The sequence below is a fragment of the Seriola dumerili genome, unplaced genomic scaffold (assembly GCF_002260705.1).
Source record: "Seriola dumerili isolate Sdu_G_001 unplaced genomic scaffold, Sdu_1.0 BDQW01000621.1, whole genome shotgun sequence".
In the NCBI taxonomy this organism is placed as follows: Eukaryota; Metazoa; Chordata; class Actinopteri; order Carangiformes; family Carangidae; genus Seriola; species Seriola dumerili.
Window position 1 is genome coordinate 734,098 of NW_019174876.1, and position 20,629 is coordinate 754,726.

Below are 20,629 nucleotides of genomic sequence, written 5' to 3' on the forward strand. Positions count from 1 at the left end.
CAGAAGTAGAGTCAGGGACGGGCAGAGATACATCCAACCCTCGCGAGATTTAGCTGATGGGTTTTCTCGGCCACTTAACTGTAAAGGCTGTGCTCAAAGGAAATGTGATACGAGTTTTCTAATTGAGGGATGCACTTTAAGGGCTGTCTTTGCAATCATTAAAACTGGAATACAATAACCCCCACGACAGAACAGTGAAAGCCCTCATAGGAAACATGTCATCCTTTACAGTTACATAAAGTACAGGAGCAAATCAAGGCTTAAGACTGTACATAACATAATTAAAAATCGATATTTTACCAGATTTCCTCCAAATGCAAAGCCCATCAAATTATCGCAAACAAAAATCCAATATCAAAAGAAAAAGTGTTTATATTTTAATAGAAAGTAAGACAGAAATACAAATACAAACAAATATAGCAATCCTCCAATATGAGCACCACTGTCTGATCACATAGTTAAAACACAAATTATCCACCTCTTTGCCTTAAGTGTACTGAAAGGAGGCTGCCAATGTGCAATCGCTTTGTGTGTAGACAAGATGCAAAACCAAGGCAGCACAATAATCAGACACATTATAGTTGCTCCAACAAAAAGTCCATTCAGATTTTTTCGGCAGCAGAAATGTATCTGGAGACAAAGTTCTTAATCTCAGAGATGTGCATAGTTTCTTTGATGGTGGTGTCTCTACTGCGGACCTGAAGGAGGCCGCTCTCCAAGGTGTTCTCACTGATCACCACAGTGAAAAGCACTCCCATCTCATCGTACCTACAATGCAACGGCACAGAGACACACATACAAACATCAGTCCACAGCAAGAGAAACATCTCTTATTTGCTCTTAATGAGCAATTCTGCATCCATTACAGTACTTAATAACACTTTACTTGGCATTCAGCTGCTCCATTGATGTTGGCATAGTTTCAAGATACCCAGGCCATGCAGAGATCTTAGCCTCCATAAACTCTTGAAGAAGGCCCTCACAAACCTATAAAATAGTTGGATGTTCATCAGTTCTGTTTGATTTGACAGGCACACAATGAACACGTTCAAACACTTGTGCTGATTCTATAACTTGAAAGATCCTTTTTACCCAGCACTAAAAAAGCAATTTATCATTCCTGTCTACTGTTAATAAATGTTTGTTTTTTTTACCTGTCTCAGCTCCATAGTGGCTCCCCTGCCAAGGTCTAAAGCCACTTTGACTGGAGCCAACACTGGATGCAACTTCAGCACCTGAAATTAAAAGAGAACCAAAACTCAGTGACAGAATCACATCACAAGAGAGAAAGTAATTATAACATTATAAAGAAGGAAAAAAACAAATCAACTTCCTGATTTTTTCTTTTTAAATGTAGCTCAGCTGTAAAGCATCATTACCTTTCTCTGCTGCAGCCTCTGCTTGCCGTCTTCTCTCTTCAGCAGCTGCAGTGAGTTGGACAAGAAGGCCATCAAACCACGGTCCATGTTCCCAGTTACAGAGACAACGTGAGGAACTGTCTTGCGCCCATTTCGACACTGAAACAATTAACACTGCATGTGATTGCACTGAAGAAATGCAACAACAACAGTGACTAGCTGATTGTGTTTAATCAACAAGAGTCCTAACTGTGACCTGAAAGATGACCAATAGGAGTCTCAACATAAAACAAACTTAATATGATTGAATCAACTGGAATTACTATAGGGCTAAAGGATTTTTTCACTGCAGATATTTGCAAGAAATATATGCAATAAATAGCCAGGGAGAACTAACAATATCAATGATTAGCCAATAAGTGACAGCAGTGACCAGGACCCTAGAACTGGCAAGTTAAATACAATGCAGTCATTATTAATGTCATTAATGACACCTGTGCAGCTTTGACTTGTCAAAATGCTGTGAAAAATGTGTATTAAGCGTGGCTCAAAACAAGGCACAATACTGTTCTGCTTTCCATGTGGGAGTATTGATTATTAGATCCTAATAATCAGTAAATAGTGTTACTTGGAGTTACAATGACGCAACTGAATTCAGACATAACAAACAGTACTCATACAAAAAAGCTGCGGTGTTCACATTAAGACACTAAAGAAGAAGAAGCAGACTGACCTGTAGTTTGGATCGTGCTCCTTTGTGTGTCTGCAGCAGTTCAGCATCTCCTCGGCTACACAGGGTCTCCAGAGGCTCCTGTCCCCACGGGAAGTTGTAGGTGATCCTCACACCACGAGACGCCGCCACCACAAGTTCCTCCTCCGGGATGTCACAGCTGCTGAAGTCGGACGGAGACAGGGCAAACTGGTAATGGACGGATTGAAAGAAAAGAAGGAACAAAGGGAAGGCGTGAGTTGACATGATTTTGTAACTTATCCTGATGTAGTCTTAAAGACGCACTTCTTGACCTAATGTGGATGTTTGAAAAATACAGAGCATGGAATATTTAGACCCCTTTAAATGTCAATCACTGACCTCGACCCTCAGGAACTAGGGCACATAACAGTCAACTTGTCTTATTTAATGTGAAAAGCAAAATAAATCAGGTCCACAACCCTTTTTGCACTCCAGCTGGTTCAGCACAACATAACTACCTTGCAATCACAGTAAGAACTACAGTTCTGGTTTTGATTAACATCTTTTAGCAAAACCTTTGCAGAAGAGAAAAAAAGAAAATCAATGGTTTGATCTCCCTTCGGGGCAATAGAAATCTTTCTTCTGTTGTTCATTTAAAACATAAAGTTAAAACCAATCTGGTCTCTGAATTTCACAAAGAGGATCTGAATGTCAGAGTTGCTCTTTGTCAAGAGGCTGCTCACCACGCCTCGTCACCTGTGCCAGTTCAGCCATTAAAGTACCTACATAGGTATAAAAGGAAAGTCCTTATTGAGGTGTTAGCCCAGATACAAACTCCTAATAATTTTGGGAGACACTGCTTTAAATACTCACTTTCCTCCACCACTTTAGCCTCTGTCGTGTCCAGTGATCCAGCCACTGCGAGGAGGTGCGAGGAGAGCAGAACCACACCACAGACGTCTGAGTGACCTCAGCAGGGCTGGCAGAAAAATAATTAATACTTATATTAGTACTACACATTTGTAGCTTTTCAAATAGTATTTTTCTCTTAAAAATATAACATATTTTTAAAAAACACAACTGTGTATTACCTCAGAAAAACAGAGTCAGTTTGCCCTCTAGTGGTTAAATAATGAACAGTGTGCTACAACATACAGTAAATGCAAAAGATTATTGACATCATAACCATCAAAACTGATCTGATCACTGGGACGTGTTTGAGCTGCAGCCCAAATACAAACAGGGCACGGATTTGAAAATAACCATACTGACCAAAAAGACAACGAATAATCTATTGATGCACACATCACATGTTAATAGTCATGTAACTTTTTATAGTACGAGCAGTCAGCTTAAGTTCCACATACAGCTGGGGTGTTAAATAAAGATTTATTAAACATATTGAGGTTTTACTAATGAAGAGTACTTGCCTACATACATCATAGAGGTGGTGTTAACATGAACTCATCAAGGAGCAAAATCCTCCTTATCCCAAAATTACAGTGCCAATCATACATAATTTTTCACAAGCATGTCTCTACACCACTCCGGCTTCCTCCCACAGTCCAAAGACATGCAAATGGGGACTAGGCTGATTGGTTACTCCAAATTGACCATAGGTATGAATGTGAGAGTGAATGGTTGTTTGTCTCTGTGTGCCCTGCGATGGACTGGCGACCTGTCCAGGGTGTACCCCGCCTCTCGCCCGAAAGGATGCTGGGATAGGCTCCAGCCCCCCGCGACCCTACTAGAGGATAAGCGGTAGAAAATGGATGGATGGATGTCTCTACACCCACAGAGAGACAAACAGACGATACACAGCAGATGAAGCCTCACCAACCAGAACCGTCAGAGGACGGAAAACACAGACCAGTCTCAGCCAGGCCAAAAGGCAGCTTCGTGTTCACCAGCTCCAACGAGGGGACAAACTGCTCCAAGGCACCTGAGAGCAGACGCAGACTTAATTCATGTTTTTTATTCAGTTAATCCAAATTTTGCATTTCAACAAAGAATAAGGCTGGAATGGAAAATGTTGTTTTTCTTCTTTTTTTTTTTTTTGTTACAAGTTGAGGATGTCATTATGTTCCCATGTGCTACTCTTTTCACTAGTGCAATACTTGGTTCTCATCATATCATCTGATCCAATACAATATTTATTACTCTCAGCCACCTGATGGGGAGGATTTCTTTGCCCTAAGTTGAAGCTTTCATGTGAAACTTCCTCTGAGGCAGAGCACAAATTCCCACTGATAAAGTCCTGGACCTAAACATATTGCTTGTTTGGAGGAGCTTGAACTGTGACTGGCTCACCCCAGGAAGTTCCTTAAAACCGTCAGTCTCTGCACCAGGATTCTGCTGAGCTTGAAGCCATGGTTTGCCAAGACAAGGATGGTCCATCTTGCTACACAGCCCTTGAAACTACATGCTATCATAATCATTATCCAGTATATACTCATCCAACTCTTACTTGTCAATTCATACTAATTGAAAACTTTCTGGTATGCAGCATTTACCTTGAAGTAAGTTTGTTCTCACAGATGGCGACCTCTGAAGCAGCATTTGCACCTCCTGGATGATCTGGTCCTTGCTCAGCTCTTGTTGCTCAAGTATTTGTTTTAAGTTTTCAGACTCAACCATCCTCAGTTGTCCTACTCCGTCTGTTTCTCTGTCCTTGCTGCTGCTCAGGGTGTTGATCCCAAACACCTGAGCTGTGGACCTGGTCACAGAGAGCCACCACTGCTCCAGCAGGTTTCTCCTCAGCTCCATGCCCAGAGGTCCATAGCTGCAGCTCATCCCACGCCGAAACAGCTCGGCGTTAGCCTGACCCCGTGAGATGTAGTGTCTGTCCAGGCAGAGCTGCAGCAGAGTCCTGACCTCATCCAAATCCTCACTCCATGATGCACTGCAGCGTCCTCTGTTGAGCCGCAGGTTCGCTGCTGTTCTGCTCTGCGAGGTTTTTAATGTGAAAGCGCGTCTGACACAGTGATTTAACATGATGAGAAGCTTGAGAGAATTAATATTTGTCCAAAGATTGTCTATTCAAACGATGCAACCCCATGAGTAAAAATCTGGCCGCTCCTCACCGTCCAAATTCACTTTAAATGCTCCAGGTTAAACATTTTAACTTAAAACAAATTATTAGCAAGGCGTTAGTATGGCATATAAACTTTCTTAAAAACTGTTCAGAGTAAACTGTTTCTGTTTATCCTCGAAATAAACGCTCAGCGAGAAATGAGTCTCTGTGTACTCCTCAGTCTGTTGAACGCTAACAGCATGTACAAACATATAAGCCGCTAATGTTAGAGCCCGTCAGTGTCTTCAGAGTCCGCATTGGCTTGATAGTTGCCTGGTTACTGCTGAACGATAACCACGGGCAAACTTTGGATTTCACAGGTTCACAGGAGATACATGTGATATATCATCCGGAAGTTATATTTGTAGTTCCGGGTTACAACGCATGTCAGCTGGGGCTTTCCATATCAATTGTTTATGTCAGGCTTTAAAAAAACAAACAAACATTTGAATAGACTGTATCGTATATTGAAATTACATAATAGCCTTTTCAGTAGTATTTACTAGTATGGTTGTTTCAGGTTAGGATTATGAACAATTTATTAACAAAAACAACAAAGCTACAAAATGAAACACCAAAAATAGTGCCAGTGAGGTAAATAATATATTAATACAACTTTAAATATCCCCCCCAAAAAATGTCATTGTTTCACTAAGGCCTCTAAATGCTCAGTGGCCTCAATGGCGGCAACAGGCCTGAACATTAGTACAAGCACAAGCAGGGTCATTAATAGGGTTGTTGCTCCAAAGGAGAGGTGCAGACATCCAGGGGCTGTAGACATCCATTATGCCCAGACTTTCCATTTCTGTGCAGCAGTTTGCAATTTCAAAGTGTGACTTCTTTCATTCACTCCATCTTTCAAACCTACTCACTTCATAACCTGTGTTAATGTCAAAAATGTGTTCAGATACTGTATTAAGGTCCAGTGTGCCACTGAACCATGTCAAAGATCCAGATCAGATCCATGCCAAACCAATCCAAGCTCTAATAATTCTTCCAACACAAACTTTCAAAACAAAACACACAAAACGAGGTTTCCATTTTCTTATTTTTATTTAAAAGGGCTACACAAACCCTTTTTATATGATCTTCATTAACATCACTTTAAACATACCACAAACTGAAAACACTGCATTACCTAGTAAAAATAAATTACCGAGGAATGTAACAAAAAACAGTCAAGGAAAAGTGCAGCAATCATAGTTGCACTATAGGAGACATGTCTATGACTCCATTTAATGCTCTGGGTTTACTGAATAATTCCAACCCTGCTGTAAGCAAAACAAAGTTAAACAGTACAAAGGATAATAATAATAATAATCATCATCATACTGTAAGATTGCAAGACTAAACAAAAATCATGTTGGTTCCCATATATTGTGCGTATATCATATCTACTGTGGGAAGGGTGGTGGCATGGGGTAGGGCACCATCGGTGGAGGGGGTGGTGGCTGTTGGGCCTGTGGTGGTGGCGGCTGAGAATTGAATGGGAATGGCGGGTGATTCATGCCATTCTGAGCGGCCCTCTGCATGGCCCCGAACTGAGGGGGGCCCTGGAAGCTTTGGTTACCAAAGGCACCCACCTGGTTTGCTGGAGCACCAAAATTACCCTGTCCATTGCTGTTGCTATAATTGTTGTTGCCATAGCTACCACCAGAGTTACCACTGTTGCCTCCATAGCTGCCACCATTTTGGGCCTTGCTGCCACCAAAGGCACTCTTCGGCCCACTGCCAAACCCTCTATCACTTTCCCTGTCCCTGTAACTACTACCACCAAAGTTGCTCCTCCCACCCCCAGAATACCTATCGCGACGGTCATCCTTGTAGCCACCTCTTCCCCCCCTTCCACGACCTGGATGAGATGAAGACAGGAGAGGGACAAAAGGAGAGAGAGGAGTGGGTTCAGACTGTTACTACACTGAACCTTAATCAACATGGCAGCACAACTAGGAGACATCAATTAGATAAATAGAGCCCTTAACTCCCCCTGGACTGTTAAATTCTTATTTGCTCACATACTTTACCTAAATGAAAATGAAATGTTTTGTGTTTACTTATAATAATAAAATATCCTCCATCATGAATAATAATTTAAAAAAATGTTAATATGCTTATTAATGCCAACATGCCACAGATTTTACCTCCTCTGTCCTCTGCCATCTGGATCAGCTTGGGGTTAATGGCCTGGTTGGCCTCGCGGAGCACAGAGATCAGGTCACTGGCTTGTTTCATGTTGTTGGGGGTGAAGAAGGTGTAGGCTGTGCCCGTTTTTTGACTTCGGGCTGTGCGTCCAATTCGGTGGATATAATCCTCGGAGGAGTTAGGGTAGTCATAATTGATGACAAATTTCACATCCTCCACATCTGTGAAAGTGTTGCAGTGTGGCAAAACAAAACATGGAGGCCACACAGGATTTTGCACACCACAACAGCCAGATCAAAGGGAAAAGTTAGCAACTGTGAAGGCTGGGGAAAGAAAATGGTCATTAGGCTGTGGAGGAAAATGTGTTAAAACAACATAATATTTTGTACACAACTATTCCATGGGAATACTACTGTGGGAAGAGAGAAACGATGCACACTCCAATTGCTTACCATAATCAAAAAGATCCAAAAGACATTCACTCTCCCTTTTGTTACCAAGGGAGAAAAAGAAATGGATTTAGGTCTTACCATAAAGGAGTATGCATTCACTAGTCCTTTCCCAATGCAGCGAAATCCCCCACAAATTGTCAAGTGACATCCAGGAGCTTCTACGCAGTTGGGCCACGATATGCACTGGGGCGTCCTCATGTGCCAATATAGGACCATTGAGTGGTACATTTTTGCAGGTCCATTTTTCCCAGTACACTCTCAAAAGAAACCTGATATTAAAGGCCGCACTGCATGTCTTGCCAAGACAAAATAGACCAAGTACTAATTTGAACAGGGGCCCCTTCAAAAAAAATGAAAAAGGCCCAAGCATTGAACCCTGTGGGACCCCTCAGCGAACACAGAACAATTGCCCCCACACCCTTCATCAGTCTCATCAAGGCAAGATCTTCCAAGAAGCCAGTGTTCACTTGAGAAAATGTCTCTCGTTGGCAGGTCTCGACATGACTATAAAACGCAGGCGAGGGAGGAACTTTGGTTTGAGCTGTCTCACTCTCTTTCTCCTCTCACTAGGTGTTCCCACTACCCCCTACACACATGTGCCAGGTCTCATCAATTTTCAGAGACAAAATATTTCAAACTGCTCTCTCCATTTCAAGAAATCCAGCACTTTGACGGGAAAAGAAAACAACTGAAAGCTTAGACAGGCTCACAAGCACCCATGCTATGTGATACAAGCTCCGAAAGGTAACAATTGTTCCAAATCTCAAACAAGTGACTTGCAATACAGCGCTCTCTAACACAACAGCATGCAAGGCAAAAGTCACATCAGCATCAAGCATATCTTTTTTTTTTACGTTTGAGTTGGAAACAGCTGGATGGCATTTGTCAGGTGAAATCCATGGACAGAGAACAGATGTGTGTGTATTTCAACAACATATCAGAGACAAAGGCTTAGCCACACAGCCTTTTGAAGATCACTGGCACACAAGAGCTTTCACCTCTCTAGGCCCACTGGGTGGCAAGCCAGTTGAGCACTTCCAATATGTCATCCATCTCCCTCTCGAGGCCTGGGACTGTCATGCCTAGCGCCTGCCACAAAGACTCCACCTTAAGGTGAGAAAAACTCAGAAAATGCATAGAAAAGTTAAAGAAAGCAAAACCACTTTCTTTAAAATAAGTGTAACACTGATAAGAAAGTGGTGCTACTCAATGGCATACTGACCTAAGCCACGGGAGGCCACATCTGTAGCAATGAGGATTGGAGCTTTGCCATATCTGAATTCTGAAGGGACAGAGCCGGTATTTAATTAAATTACAGGGCAGCCTGTGACAATGACTCTTAAATCATTTTAAAACCATAACAATGTGATTTATTAAATCTCACCATTAAGGACCCAGTCCCTCTCCTGCTGGCTCTTGTCTCCATGAATTCCCATGGCCGGCCAACTGTGACAGACACATTGAGCATTAAGCATTCCTAGCCCAGTTTAAACTAAATTCAGTGTGCTTGTGTTTTCACAAGCAAAGACACTTGACAGATGAACAAATGAATTCATGTAAGGTACAGACATCCTTTAAAGGAACAGAGAGGAGATCTTTACCCATCTCGTCTCATCCTCCTGGTGAGCTCATCACAACGCCTTTTGGTCTCCACAAATATAATGGTCTTGTTCTCCTTTTCACTCATTATCTCCTCCAGCAAACGGATCAGTCTAACAAAGAGGAGATAGAAGAAGGTTGAGACAAAACTGTTTTTTCATCGCATCAGTTGATCAAATGATACTGAAAAAGGAGAAATGGAAATCATCTACTGACTTGTCCTCCTTCTCCATGTCACTGCAAACATCAACTATCTGTAGGATGTTGTGATTGGCGCTGAGCTGCAGTGCTCCAATGTTGATCTGGACATAGTCCTTCAGGAAGTCCTCAGCCAGCTGGCGAACTTCCTTAGGCCAGGTGGCACTCCACATCAGGGTCTGACGGTCTGGCTGGTAAGGACAAGAGAAAGGACTTGTAACAGCTTGGCAGTTTCCATGTAAATTTAACACTTACACACTTATATAACTGTTTAAGTGTTAAACTTAGAATGTACCAGTCAGACATTTTAGTGTCAGTAACAGTTAATTTAAGTGGTTGCAGCTTGTTTGACAAACTTATTTTTTATTTCCATCAGTATGACTTTAATTTCATCTTCTGGTGCATTTTTACTCATAAACAAAACAGTTGGTGGTGTGACAATTTTCTTGGACATTATATCAAAAATATCAAATGTCTGCCAAGTGAAAGGAAACAGCTTACCCGGATTTGTTCAACTATTTTGCGGATTTGAGGTTCGAATCCCATGTCCAGCATGCGGTCAGCTTCATCCAGCACCAGGTATGTGCAACGGCGCAAATTAGTCTTACCACACTCCAGGAAGTCAATGAGACGACCTGGGGTGGCGATGCAGATCTCAACACCTTAAACAAGGCAAGAAAAACACAATCAGTTTTGATACTGGTAAATTGCCCAAATGTAAATCAAAGAGTTCTTCAAATGTAATCAAAGCAAAGACATATTAGCAAAGAAATGCCTAATGAATTTAGCAATATTCACTTAAAGGATCAAAGTAAGCATACCCCTCTCAAGGTCCCTGATCTGGGGTCCTTTGGGTGCACCACCATAGATGCAGGTGCTCTTGAGACGGGAGGCCCTGCCATATTCAGCAGCCACTTGTTGCACCTGCTGAGCCAGCTCACGAGTTGGTGCCAACACTAAGCACTAAAAGAAGATAAATACAGTTTTTGAAAATAAATAAAATAACTTGAATGTGTACAACATGTATATATTGGGCATTCACAACAACATTTGTGTCTATCAACTCATGAACAAACAGAGCAAAACAACAGCTTCCTGCAAGCCAGGACCACAAATGTCGATTTCAACTTGCCAAGTACTGCTTGTTTTAGCTGCACAATGGCATGCCACGCTGCATTTCACAGCTGCCTCCCAGAAGGGAGCAAACCCCGCCTACTGACATCATAATATTATGGTACTGCTTGGAAAACTTTGTTCCCAAAGGGAAAATTCTTCTTGCAGCTAAGTGAAACACAAGACGTGCACACCATATAAAAATTCGGCAAAAGTGGAAAAATTAGCTATATACAGATCAATACATTTGATTTATAAGCATGATGTGAATGCTAAGCATCATCTGGGCATCCAGGTATAAAACTGTGATAGCTTAAAAATCCTCTTGTTTCAAAAATGGAGAAAAAAATCCAATATCTGTCCATATCATCCTGTGCTAATAGAGACAACAGTATATGCTGCATTGTACTTACAATAGGTCCATCTCCATGTTCCAAGAATGGCTGATGTTGGATGTGCACAATTGCAGGCAAAAGGTACTATAAAAAATACATAAAATAAATAAAACGACAATTCATGCGGCACATGATTAGATTAGTGTCTCTAAAAAGCAAAACTTTCCTGCCAAAAGGGCATTTATTTCCACGACATCACCGGGGTCTATTTCTTGTATCAGGTGATGAGTGTTAACATTGTTTCAAGTTGCAAAATCTTGTCTTAAATGTCTATGTCATTCTGTTCAAATCTGAGATAGTTATTCTGGATAACAGTGCAATGCCAAGTCAACCCAGTGAGTGGTAGTGAATGGTGCCAGAATGCCATGACTAAACTGGACTACACGGAACATAAAAATACTGAATAAAAAAACAAAATAAAAAACATATGGCCTAACCCACAGCACACTACCAGGATAATCATGCCTCTCTCATGTATAGTAACTAGTTTCTTTTCTCATTTAGGTAGTTACAGCAAAACCTGGTACACAAAGCAAGGTCCAAAAAAGGCTACAGACTACTTTCTAGGAGCACTAAGTTTGCATATGGAAAAAGTGGTATTATGTCTTAACTGCTCTGGGATGCAAAGGTGACAACAAATTTATCTTGTTTGTGCTGGATAGAAAGGGTATGAAAATCATAACTGGAAAACACTTCACTTACTGCAAGGGTTTTCCCAGACCCAGTTTGTGCGATGCCAACCATGTCTTTGCCACTGAGGGCAACAGGCCACCCCTGAGACTGAATCGGGGTTGGTTCAGTCCAGTTCTGTTTGACTATAACATCCATGACGTAGCCTAAAGAAATAAGGTATGTAAGTTAAATTATTGAAAATCAACATTTCTGGCAATGACACAGTATGGCTGAAATATTCAACATATATTAGTAGATAGGCAGAGGACTTCTAAAAATTACATGCGTAGTGGAGCATGAATTTCGACTTACTAGGAAACGCAGCTTCATGGAATTTTACAATTGGTTTTGGGCAATCTCTGCCTTTGACTGTAACTTCTTTGCTTCTTCTGTACTGCTCAACCTCTTGCTGGAATTGGAAGAAGAAATAATAAAACAATGTCAATACACACAAACCTTTAAAAAACAGCAAGAAAAGCTAGTGATTGTGTGAGTTGGAATATCTCTCTCAGGTGACAGATCATTACATTTTGTCTTATCTTTAACTTCACATGATGTGTTACTTATTCTGTGAGAATCAAATAAGTAAAATCAAATAAAAATGTAAGCATAAAAAAGAAACAGTGGGAAGCCATCCTTACAAGTGGTCTGCGGGTGGCATCTGGGTGCTCCTGGTAGAAGTTCTTTTGAAACTTTGGAAGCTCATCAAGGTTCCAGTGCTTCTTTCGCAGCCTCTCACCAGGGTTGCCAAACTTTCCTGGAGGGGGTCCGCCCCTATTGCCTCCTCCACCACCACCAAAACGAGGGGGTCCTCCTCCATACCTTGTGTAAAAGACAGGAACACACAACATTAAGGGCCGCCAGAAATGAGTCATGGTTAGTATTACTCAGCCTGTGGAAACAACAGTGAAGTTTGAGAAAATACCACTGATGATACTTAGTGATCTCAACAGGCTCATCTGAGCTTGGCCTTGAAATGGTTTGACACAAAAAGATGCTACTGTTTGCATAATGGGAGGTGCAGGTTTCAGCATTTCTAGAGTTTGGCTTGCTAGGAACACTGCTAGGAGTTATAAGTCAGAACACCCCAGTCTCTGCACACTGAATTTTACAGTTGTTTTTACCCCTCTCTTATGAGTCCCTCATCTTTATAGACATGCAATACTGAAGCACTGCAGTGTCACTTCAACACTGCCTTTACTACTATGCACACACTTTCCTGGATTACATTGCTGTCTTTCCCGTTCTAGCACCTTGTAAACAAATTACACAAAAGGGGGAGGGACTTTAAATGTGTAAACAGATAAATCCACATTTGTAACAGGAGATACAATCTTCCAAACAGAGATACTTGATACCCTAGAGGCAAAACTAGGAACTGAGTATTGAACCGAATAACAAACACTAAGCATCTATGACGTTTTTCACAACTGTCACTGTTATAGTGACAGTTGATAGTTTCCTACAAACTGTTGACGCAGCCAAATCCATAACTGCTTAGACAGAGCCAGATTTAAATGTCTGACACCTGTATATCGCCGTGCTCATTGATAAAGTTAAACTGTCAAGATTACGGAACTGAGTTTCATGTGACCAGGTTCATACTTCAATAAAACGGGGACGTTAAGGGGCTTGGTAAGCGACATTGCAGGTGACACTACTAACGGAAAACGGGTCGTTAAAAAATAAATTCGTCAAGACTGCAAAAACGGATAAAGAGAAGACGCTACTGCGTCACATTGGCATTTAAAAGAGGCTTGCCGTGCCAACTACTCAGCCACCGACACAGAGTCGTAGTTAGCTGCCATTTTACCTCCAATAGGCAGATACGTCAAGTCAATGCAGCGGCGCCAGACCACATAAAAACAGTTTTTCTTGTCACATTTAATTCTCGAGTGTAGACAAATAACATCTACTGGCCACATAAACTACAAGACAAGTGTCTTGTTTTGCGAGTACAGCCATGACAGCAGTACCGCTAGCTACCGTTTGCTAAACTGCTCATCCTGGCTAACGTTAAGAAACCCAGAGCTGACACTTGACTTACCCTCTATCTCTGCCACGATCTCTGTCTGAAAAGCCAGGCATTGTGTAGCAGACTACTGTGGGGGAAAACGGACTTCCCTTAAGCCGGCCAACAAAACAGGAGATTAATATAAGTCCAAAAAAATATCAGCACAGGGAAAATAAAAAGAAAATGCCGGCAGACAAAAATCTGTCTGGAGAGACGGATGTGAGGTCAGACGAGGCGGATAACATTGTATCAATGCGCACCACCCGCTGTGGTACTATTTTATTTCCGTACACCTGTGTTCAGTAACGGAATGTAATGGGGACAAGCTGCACTAAGCAGTTAACCGCCTCAGTGTTTAATGTGACAAATTTCATGGGAATGTTTTAATTATAAAATGTGACAGATGTCTGCCTGGACTATCTATCTTGTTGGGCCAGTTAAAACTGACAACAATAAATCCTCCCTTCAACTTGATAATCATTTTGGAGGCTGTAGTTTGTGCTGCTGCTCTGTTATTTGCCGTCATTGACGTAGATGATGTGGACAAAATAATAGAAACACCTGTCAGTATAACACAGTACAACTATAGACTTTTTATAAAAATACAACTCAGAAGCACCACAAACTGCAGCCTCCAAACCCACCACACAGTTGAATCAACACCTCTGAGAGCAGAAAACAGGATGGGCCCTAAAATACTCCTATTCATTATTTGTGAGATAAAAATTTGTAGTTCATAAACATATTTTTGTAGGATATACTGTTGCACTGTGATTAGTGACAAATTGAATTGCAGAGATGAAGGGGAAAAGCAACATCACCACAACTAAGTCCAGTTGGGCAAGCAGTCAGATGATAACATTTATTTGTAAGAGAAATAATATTATGTAACATAGTTAATTAAAACAGTATTTGAATGTGGAAACCGGGTGTATTCAGTAAATTTGAAAAATTGTCAAAACAATTTGACATATCCAGCTGATCTCCATCTTCATCTTGTGAACTTTCTATAACAACACATTTTTCATTTGGTTGATGTAAACCATGTGTGGCATAGTGGTACCTGCAGAGACAGAAAGAAAAAAAGAGGAAAGACATTTCACACAATTAAAATCACAAAACAAAAATATCTACAGTAAAATTTGAAAGCTCTTTACTCAAAAAAACTGCTAAACATGAGTGAATATATATATATATATATATATAAGACTATACTATATCTATATTATATATAATATATATAGTATATGTAATTATAATCTAATAATTATAAATAAAATCAATTGATTTTTGATTTTGGAGTTGTCAGGCCATCAATCTACTCCTCAGTTATTTTGAAAATGTTAATTTCCTTGTGCAAATGTTTAATTTCATCAAAACTGCACATTCTGACCATTTGTCCAAGATGCTTCGCTTATGACGTGATACAAACCCTGCAAAAGAGAAAAATAACAGATCCCAGTTCTTACCGTTCTGTGTCTTCTCCACCCACTCATTGTGGTCTTCATCTTAATCAGGATTAGTCAGGCCAGCGAGTTCCTACATTTCTTAGGTTTTTTGTCCTGTGTATTTAAGACAAAAAGCAAAGACAATTGAATTAGCCCTTACTTTTCCCAATAACAGTTCCAGTTTCCAAAACTCTCAACTCTTATGTTCTTAACTTTAACACAACAATGTTGCCCTTAGACACAAAAGCAAGACACGTTCAACTTTGTGTAACAAATTAAATGAGAAGGAAATACCTCATCAGTGGACAAAGATGCATAAAATATGATGTGTAAAATTTTACTTACTACAAAACGTATTCCACAAGTAATCTCTTTGTATGATAGCTTAGTGTTATTGGCCAGTTAACTGGCTACTTATTCTGCTCCCAGTGGGTTCTTTCTTTTTTCACTATTGTAACAAGGTGAACAACAAAACAGCAAACTGAAATATTCCCATATGTTGTCATACTATTATATAACCTACAACATGTAAAGTGCTCATCACTTTGTGCTTAGTATTACTATCAACAAAACTCACTTTGGACTCCAAGGACAATGATCCAGCCAGGAGGATGAGACACACTGCACCCAGAAAAACTGAGGTTCTGACACTATTCCTCTTTTCTCTGACCACATACACTTAAAAAACAAAACAAAAACATCAGGATCAGATTTTTAGGATACTGCAACCAATTAAAAATACATTAAACACATGAAAATACTACATGTAGCTGTATATTTATTGGAAAACTTCAACTTTTAAAATTAAAGACGATTCCAATTAAACACATGTTCAGGGGCTACAATATCATACTGCTACACCTACACAGAAAAACTTAACATAGACATTATAATGAAACAGAAAAAACAAGGGAATTTAAATCATAATCTGGTGTCATATCCCTGTTGTTGTGCCTACCTGAGATGCGAGCCTCTGCAGGTCTTGTATATTTGTGACATGCCTCCACCCAGGGATTTTCATACACTCTCAGCTTTCTCTAATAATAATGTCCACTACATTCTCCTGTTGTTCTGATCCATTGAACCTTCCTGTTGATGCCTGGCCTCATCGTACACATGCTCCGACATGTCTTACGGTTATCATACATTAAACACCAGACTTAAATAAGCTCAATTAAAATGGTTCGTTCTCAATATAGTAATGTCTGTTTCTAAAGAGGATGGACACTCCAACTGATGACAGCATAAAAAAGAAGAATGAGCAGAAAAAACAGGAAGTCAAAGCTAAAGTACTGTTTGCGATCTGCTTGTTCCCTGCCTAGCCACCTGATCATCAGTGGCCTTTGCATTTGATTTGTATTCAAAACTAGAAGAAATGCGTTAACACCTATTGTTAGACTGAAGAGTAAACACACAGGAAATGTAACCAAAACAGAGGCGATAAAACAATGAGTGGGCCGTCTGTCATTGTGGGTGAATGTGTTTGTCAGGCACAATGACTTTTCCCATGATTAACATAGGTTTAAAATATGAGTAAGTCTACCAAGTTCACATTGAAAATGAAGTTCATTGCAAACTGCTGCATTTTCAGGAAAATATCTCTGAAGGTTTCTTTTAAAAGATCATATGGTGAATTTATTAGCTCGTGTTGTAGTACATTCCCATTCAGACTAGAGGACCAATAAAGATTAACAATAAAAACCTATTTGGGAAATTACAATGTAAAGTTTTTAAAATATGGGTATTGTATTATTATATATTATCATCAATGTAAATTTCGTGTATTATTGACATTATTATTGTTCCTGCTAGAAAAAATAATATATGTATGCTTTTAAAATAGTTATATGTACTTTAAGTATTTCAGTGGAATTTTTCAAAATATATCACTGTTTATTTGCGGTTGTGATTTAAAGTGTTACAAAAAAGGTCTATTCTCAACATTATGCCCTTTCACAGGTAAAAAAGAAAAAATAACCAGTTTATTATTCACCAAAAAAACTGTTATTTTTACTGTCTTCTGACCCAAATCCAAGAACTGTAATTTGACAAAACAGAAATCAAGTTATCTGAATCTAAATCACAACAAATTTCACTTTACAATAAATTCTATTGTAACTGTTACATTTCTTACAGTCATTTCTGTATTAATCTGTATTCTTTTTACTAAAATTCATAATTTCTTTCACAATTAAATTCATTTTTAAAATTATTATTACGATAAAGCCTATATCGCACTTTTAGCTTCTTTCCAGTCCTGTTTCTACATTAAAGTGTCATTTTGCGTCTTCATTATGATAATTTTAATATGTATCAAAATCACTCAGTCCTACAATGAATAAGGTTGTCAGATATATGTTATTTGTTTTTTTTTATAATATAATTTCAACAACAAATAATCAAAAAATTACCATTACTGAAAAGTCAAATCTAAGAAGTTTATTTATACATGAAAGTATATATACATACAACATACAGCATGGAGAAGCTCTTACTTTGCTTTAACAGGAGGAAAAATGTGCAGCTTGTTGTTGTTATTTTTACATGCGTCAGAGCAAAACAATGTGGAATCAGTTCAAGAGTCTTAGCATCATAAATTTGATTTCATTTAATTATTTTCTCACAGATGAAGAATAATTTTAACCTGCAAGGTAAATCATTCCAGTAGTTTAAAACCACTTAACCATTTATTAATATGAACACAGTTTTCTTTTTTCATAACGTCCTCCATTATCCGGCTGTCCTCATTCCCCAGTACCTAAAAACAGTATACAAAAAACATTTCAGTCACAATTTTAAACCATTGCTAAAATATTAGAAATCAATACTGCTGACATCTGTGTAATTGTCCTTCCATAGTATAGTTTATTATGAAGTCATTAATTATGATTTTAAAGGACAATGAAAGCACATTTGTTTCATTTGATTCAGATCTGTGATGCTCAATTAATCACACAGCCTTTCCACTAATGACCTACATTGCACCAACATGTCTCTTATTGTCAATATATGAAAGTACAGCAGAGCTAATCCTCTTCATCTTCTCTGTCCTTTAATATTTCATTTAATGTGTGCAGACTTTTTTTGCAGAGTGCATTAAGACTGCTGGGAGCCCTTAGCTCTTAATGTAAAACTAAACTGTATGAGCTGGCACGTGTTTGTCTCCCTGCTCATAGCAGAGCAAATGTCTTACAATTCAGTTGGCATTCGTTCCCATCAACGTATTTCCAGACACCTTCCTGTCCTTCTCTGTGACCACCATCCAGATGCTGTTGGAAAATGAGCTTAGAAATATCTAGAATTCAGAGAGAGATTTAGGTGGCTGTCAATTATAGTTAGATTTCATCTATTTATTCTTTATTCAAAGATTATCGGTTTATCTTAAGAAGTCCTCCTTTTGATATGCACAGTAGGAAAAAAATAATGATAGCTTAATTTAATTTAGCTGATTTAGGTTCCAGGCCCTGTGTTTGTGCATGTTGCTCACAGACAACAGAGCCATTGTTAATGTTCATTATAGTAACACTGTATTTTTCTTATCACGACAAGTGTCAAAATGTTTTACTGTGAAAAGGTGATTATGTAGATAGAAGATTAAGAAACAGAATTAACTTTCTCTATCACAATATTCACAGGTTTGAATGTCTCTCCCTCCTAACCACTTTCAGTATACTACTTGTGATTCACTTCTGCAGCTTCTGCAGAAGTCATTGTGCTGACCTCTCTTCCCCTTTTCAGACATTTCAGGAAGATTGAAAACTATCTTTACACACTATCTTTTCTCTTCCATCTTTCTAAAAGGCCAAGTACTAATTTTGTCTACTACATACCATATTAAAATGATGAAGTTTGGGAAGTGTGCTATAATTAGTTACCTATTAAAACAGTATGCTATACATGTAATGCAGAGAACTAAAATAAGAGTACTCATCAATCCCACAATAGCTTCAAAGAAAAAAAGATCACCTGTTCCTCTTCGCTAGAATGGATCAGCAGCTGTCCCACCACGACTTTCACAGAACTGTTTGCTGTCAGACCAGTTTTTCATTAGGTGAAAGAGATAAAATACAAGTGTTGCCAAAACTTTATCCACTTGGCAGGACAGGATATTGTCTCTGTTTAACAACATAAAATAATATGCTTCAGTCTCATAATAATGCATTGCAAACCCCATGACAAGGGAAAGGACAAAACCACTGTACAATCAAGTAGAACATACCTCACATCTACACCCTCGGAGAAAAGAAATGGTCGCACGCGAGTGAATTCCTACAAATGAAGTGACTTGAAATCGCAACTCACTCTGCACATTTTGAACCATCAAATTGTAAAAAAGATAGACACCTGCGAATTAGTCAAACATATTAAATAAAATCTATACTAGAAATTCACTCAACCAAAAACAGGAGCACAGATTCCTCATTTTACGTGAGTCAATTAATGCACAACCCATATCATCTTGTCTAATATTTTTTATCAAAATCCTCCTGAAGACACCAACAACACAAACACAGCCGCAAGGTCACGCCTAAGGAGTTCAAATTAGCTCAGGTGACAGTGAGCAGACAGCTAGCGGACTGTGACAGCTCCCACCGGTCAACTAAAGTGGCCATGCCCCATTCATGATACCTTAAGCCCTTAATAACATTTGAATGAGTGAGTTCTAGAAAGTCCACCACTCATACAGTTTCATGGATGTGGGACAATAAAGCGATAGACACCAAAACTATTTTCCTACCAGACCCATAAAACATGTTTTCTAGCCTAACCCTAACCCTATAGTTCACTCTACAAACGAGGAAACTCAACTAAAGTAAGAAAATGAATAGATTGTTTCAGGACAGTCATTCAGTTTCAGTTTGTTTTACCTAAAAGATTCACTCTTTTGAATGAATCGTTCACGAACTACCACAACAACTTACTGGAGTCCTCGCTGGTTGCCTGTTAACAGCTAACAGTCAAGTTACAGAAAAAGTTTCATAATGCCCAATTTAACACTTCGATGTTTTGTATAAATGAACCAAATGCTATGTAACTTTTAGATTAGTCGACCTTAGCTTTGTTAGGTAGCTGATTTTTTTTGTCTTTGACGAGAGTCATTCTGTTTTCTTTGTCTCCAGACTTTGTGCCTAAGCTAACCAGCTGCTGGCACCAGCTTTATAAAATACAATGATATACATGAGAGTGGTATTTATGCTATCAACTAATTTGTTCGGCACATCAGTGAATTTTTTTTCCAAAATGTCAAACTATTCTTTTTAATCAAATTCATGATTCGCTTTTGTCCATACGCACACCACAGCCTTGCTTTCTTTAATTTTGCTCATCTAGTCTTGTGTGACTCTCAAAAAGATGTCTTCCACCCCCTCAGGTTGAATCTGAGCTCTGTCATTTCACGGGTAATTGTTCTGTAGTATCGTCTCTCTCGTGGTCAAGGTTGACATTGAGGCTTTTGTCTTGAACCCCTCCACAGA

At 39.3% G+C, this 20,629-nt stretch overlaps 2 protein-coding genes across 2 annotated transcripts; both read right to left on the reverse strand.

The window, feature by feature from the left end:
- Positions 1 to 399: 399 nt before the first annotated feature.
- On the reverse strand, positions 400 to 5,454 carry polg2 (DNA polymerase gamma 2, accessory subunit). The gene is made up of 8 exons (XM_022765025.1): positions 4,563 to 5,454; positions 3,886 to 3,991; positions 2,923 to 3,028; positions 2,092 to 2,277; positions 1,380 to 1,517; positions 1,155 to 1,235; positions 887 to 987; positions 400 to 768 (listed from the first exon to the last, which is right to left on the reverse strand). Exons 1-8 carry the CDS (start codon positions 5,041 to 5,043, stop codon positions 603 to 605), a joined length of 1,365 nt encoding a protein of 454 aa, XP_022620746.1. The 5' UTR covers positions 5,044 to 5,454; the 3' UTR covers positions 400 to 602.
- A 702-nt stretch (positions 5,455 to 6,156) lies between these two features.
- On the reverse strand, positions 6,157 to 13,930 carry LOC111236312 (probable ATP-dependent RNA helicase DDX5). Its single transcript, XM_022764998.1, has 13 exons — positions 13,741 to 13,930; positions 12,335 to 12,515; positions 12,006 to 12,102; positions 11,724 to 11,857; positions 11,040 to 11,105; positions 10,335 to 10,476; positions 10,015 to 10,175; positions 9,532 to 9,704; positions 9,318 to 9,428; positions 9,101 to 9,162; positions 8,939 to 8,998; positions 7,264 to 7,485; positions 6,157 to 6,974 (listed from the first exon to the last, which is right to left on the reverse strand). Exons 1-13 carry the CDS (start codon positions 13,779 to 13,781, stop codon positions 6,517 to 6,519), a joined length of 1,908 nt encoding a protein of 635 aa, XP_022620719.1. The 5' UTR covers positions 13,782 to 13,930; the 3' UTR covers positions 6,157 to 6,516.
- Positions 13,931 to 20,629: the final 6,699 nt, after the last annotated feature.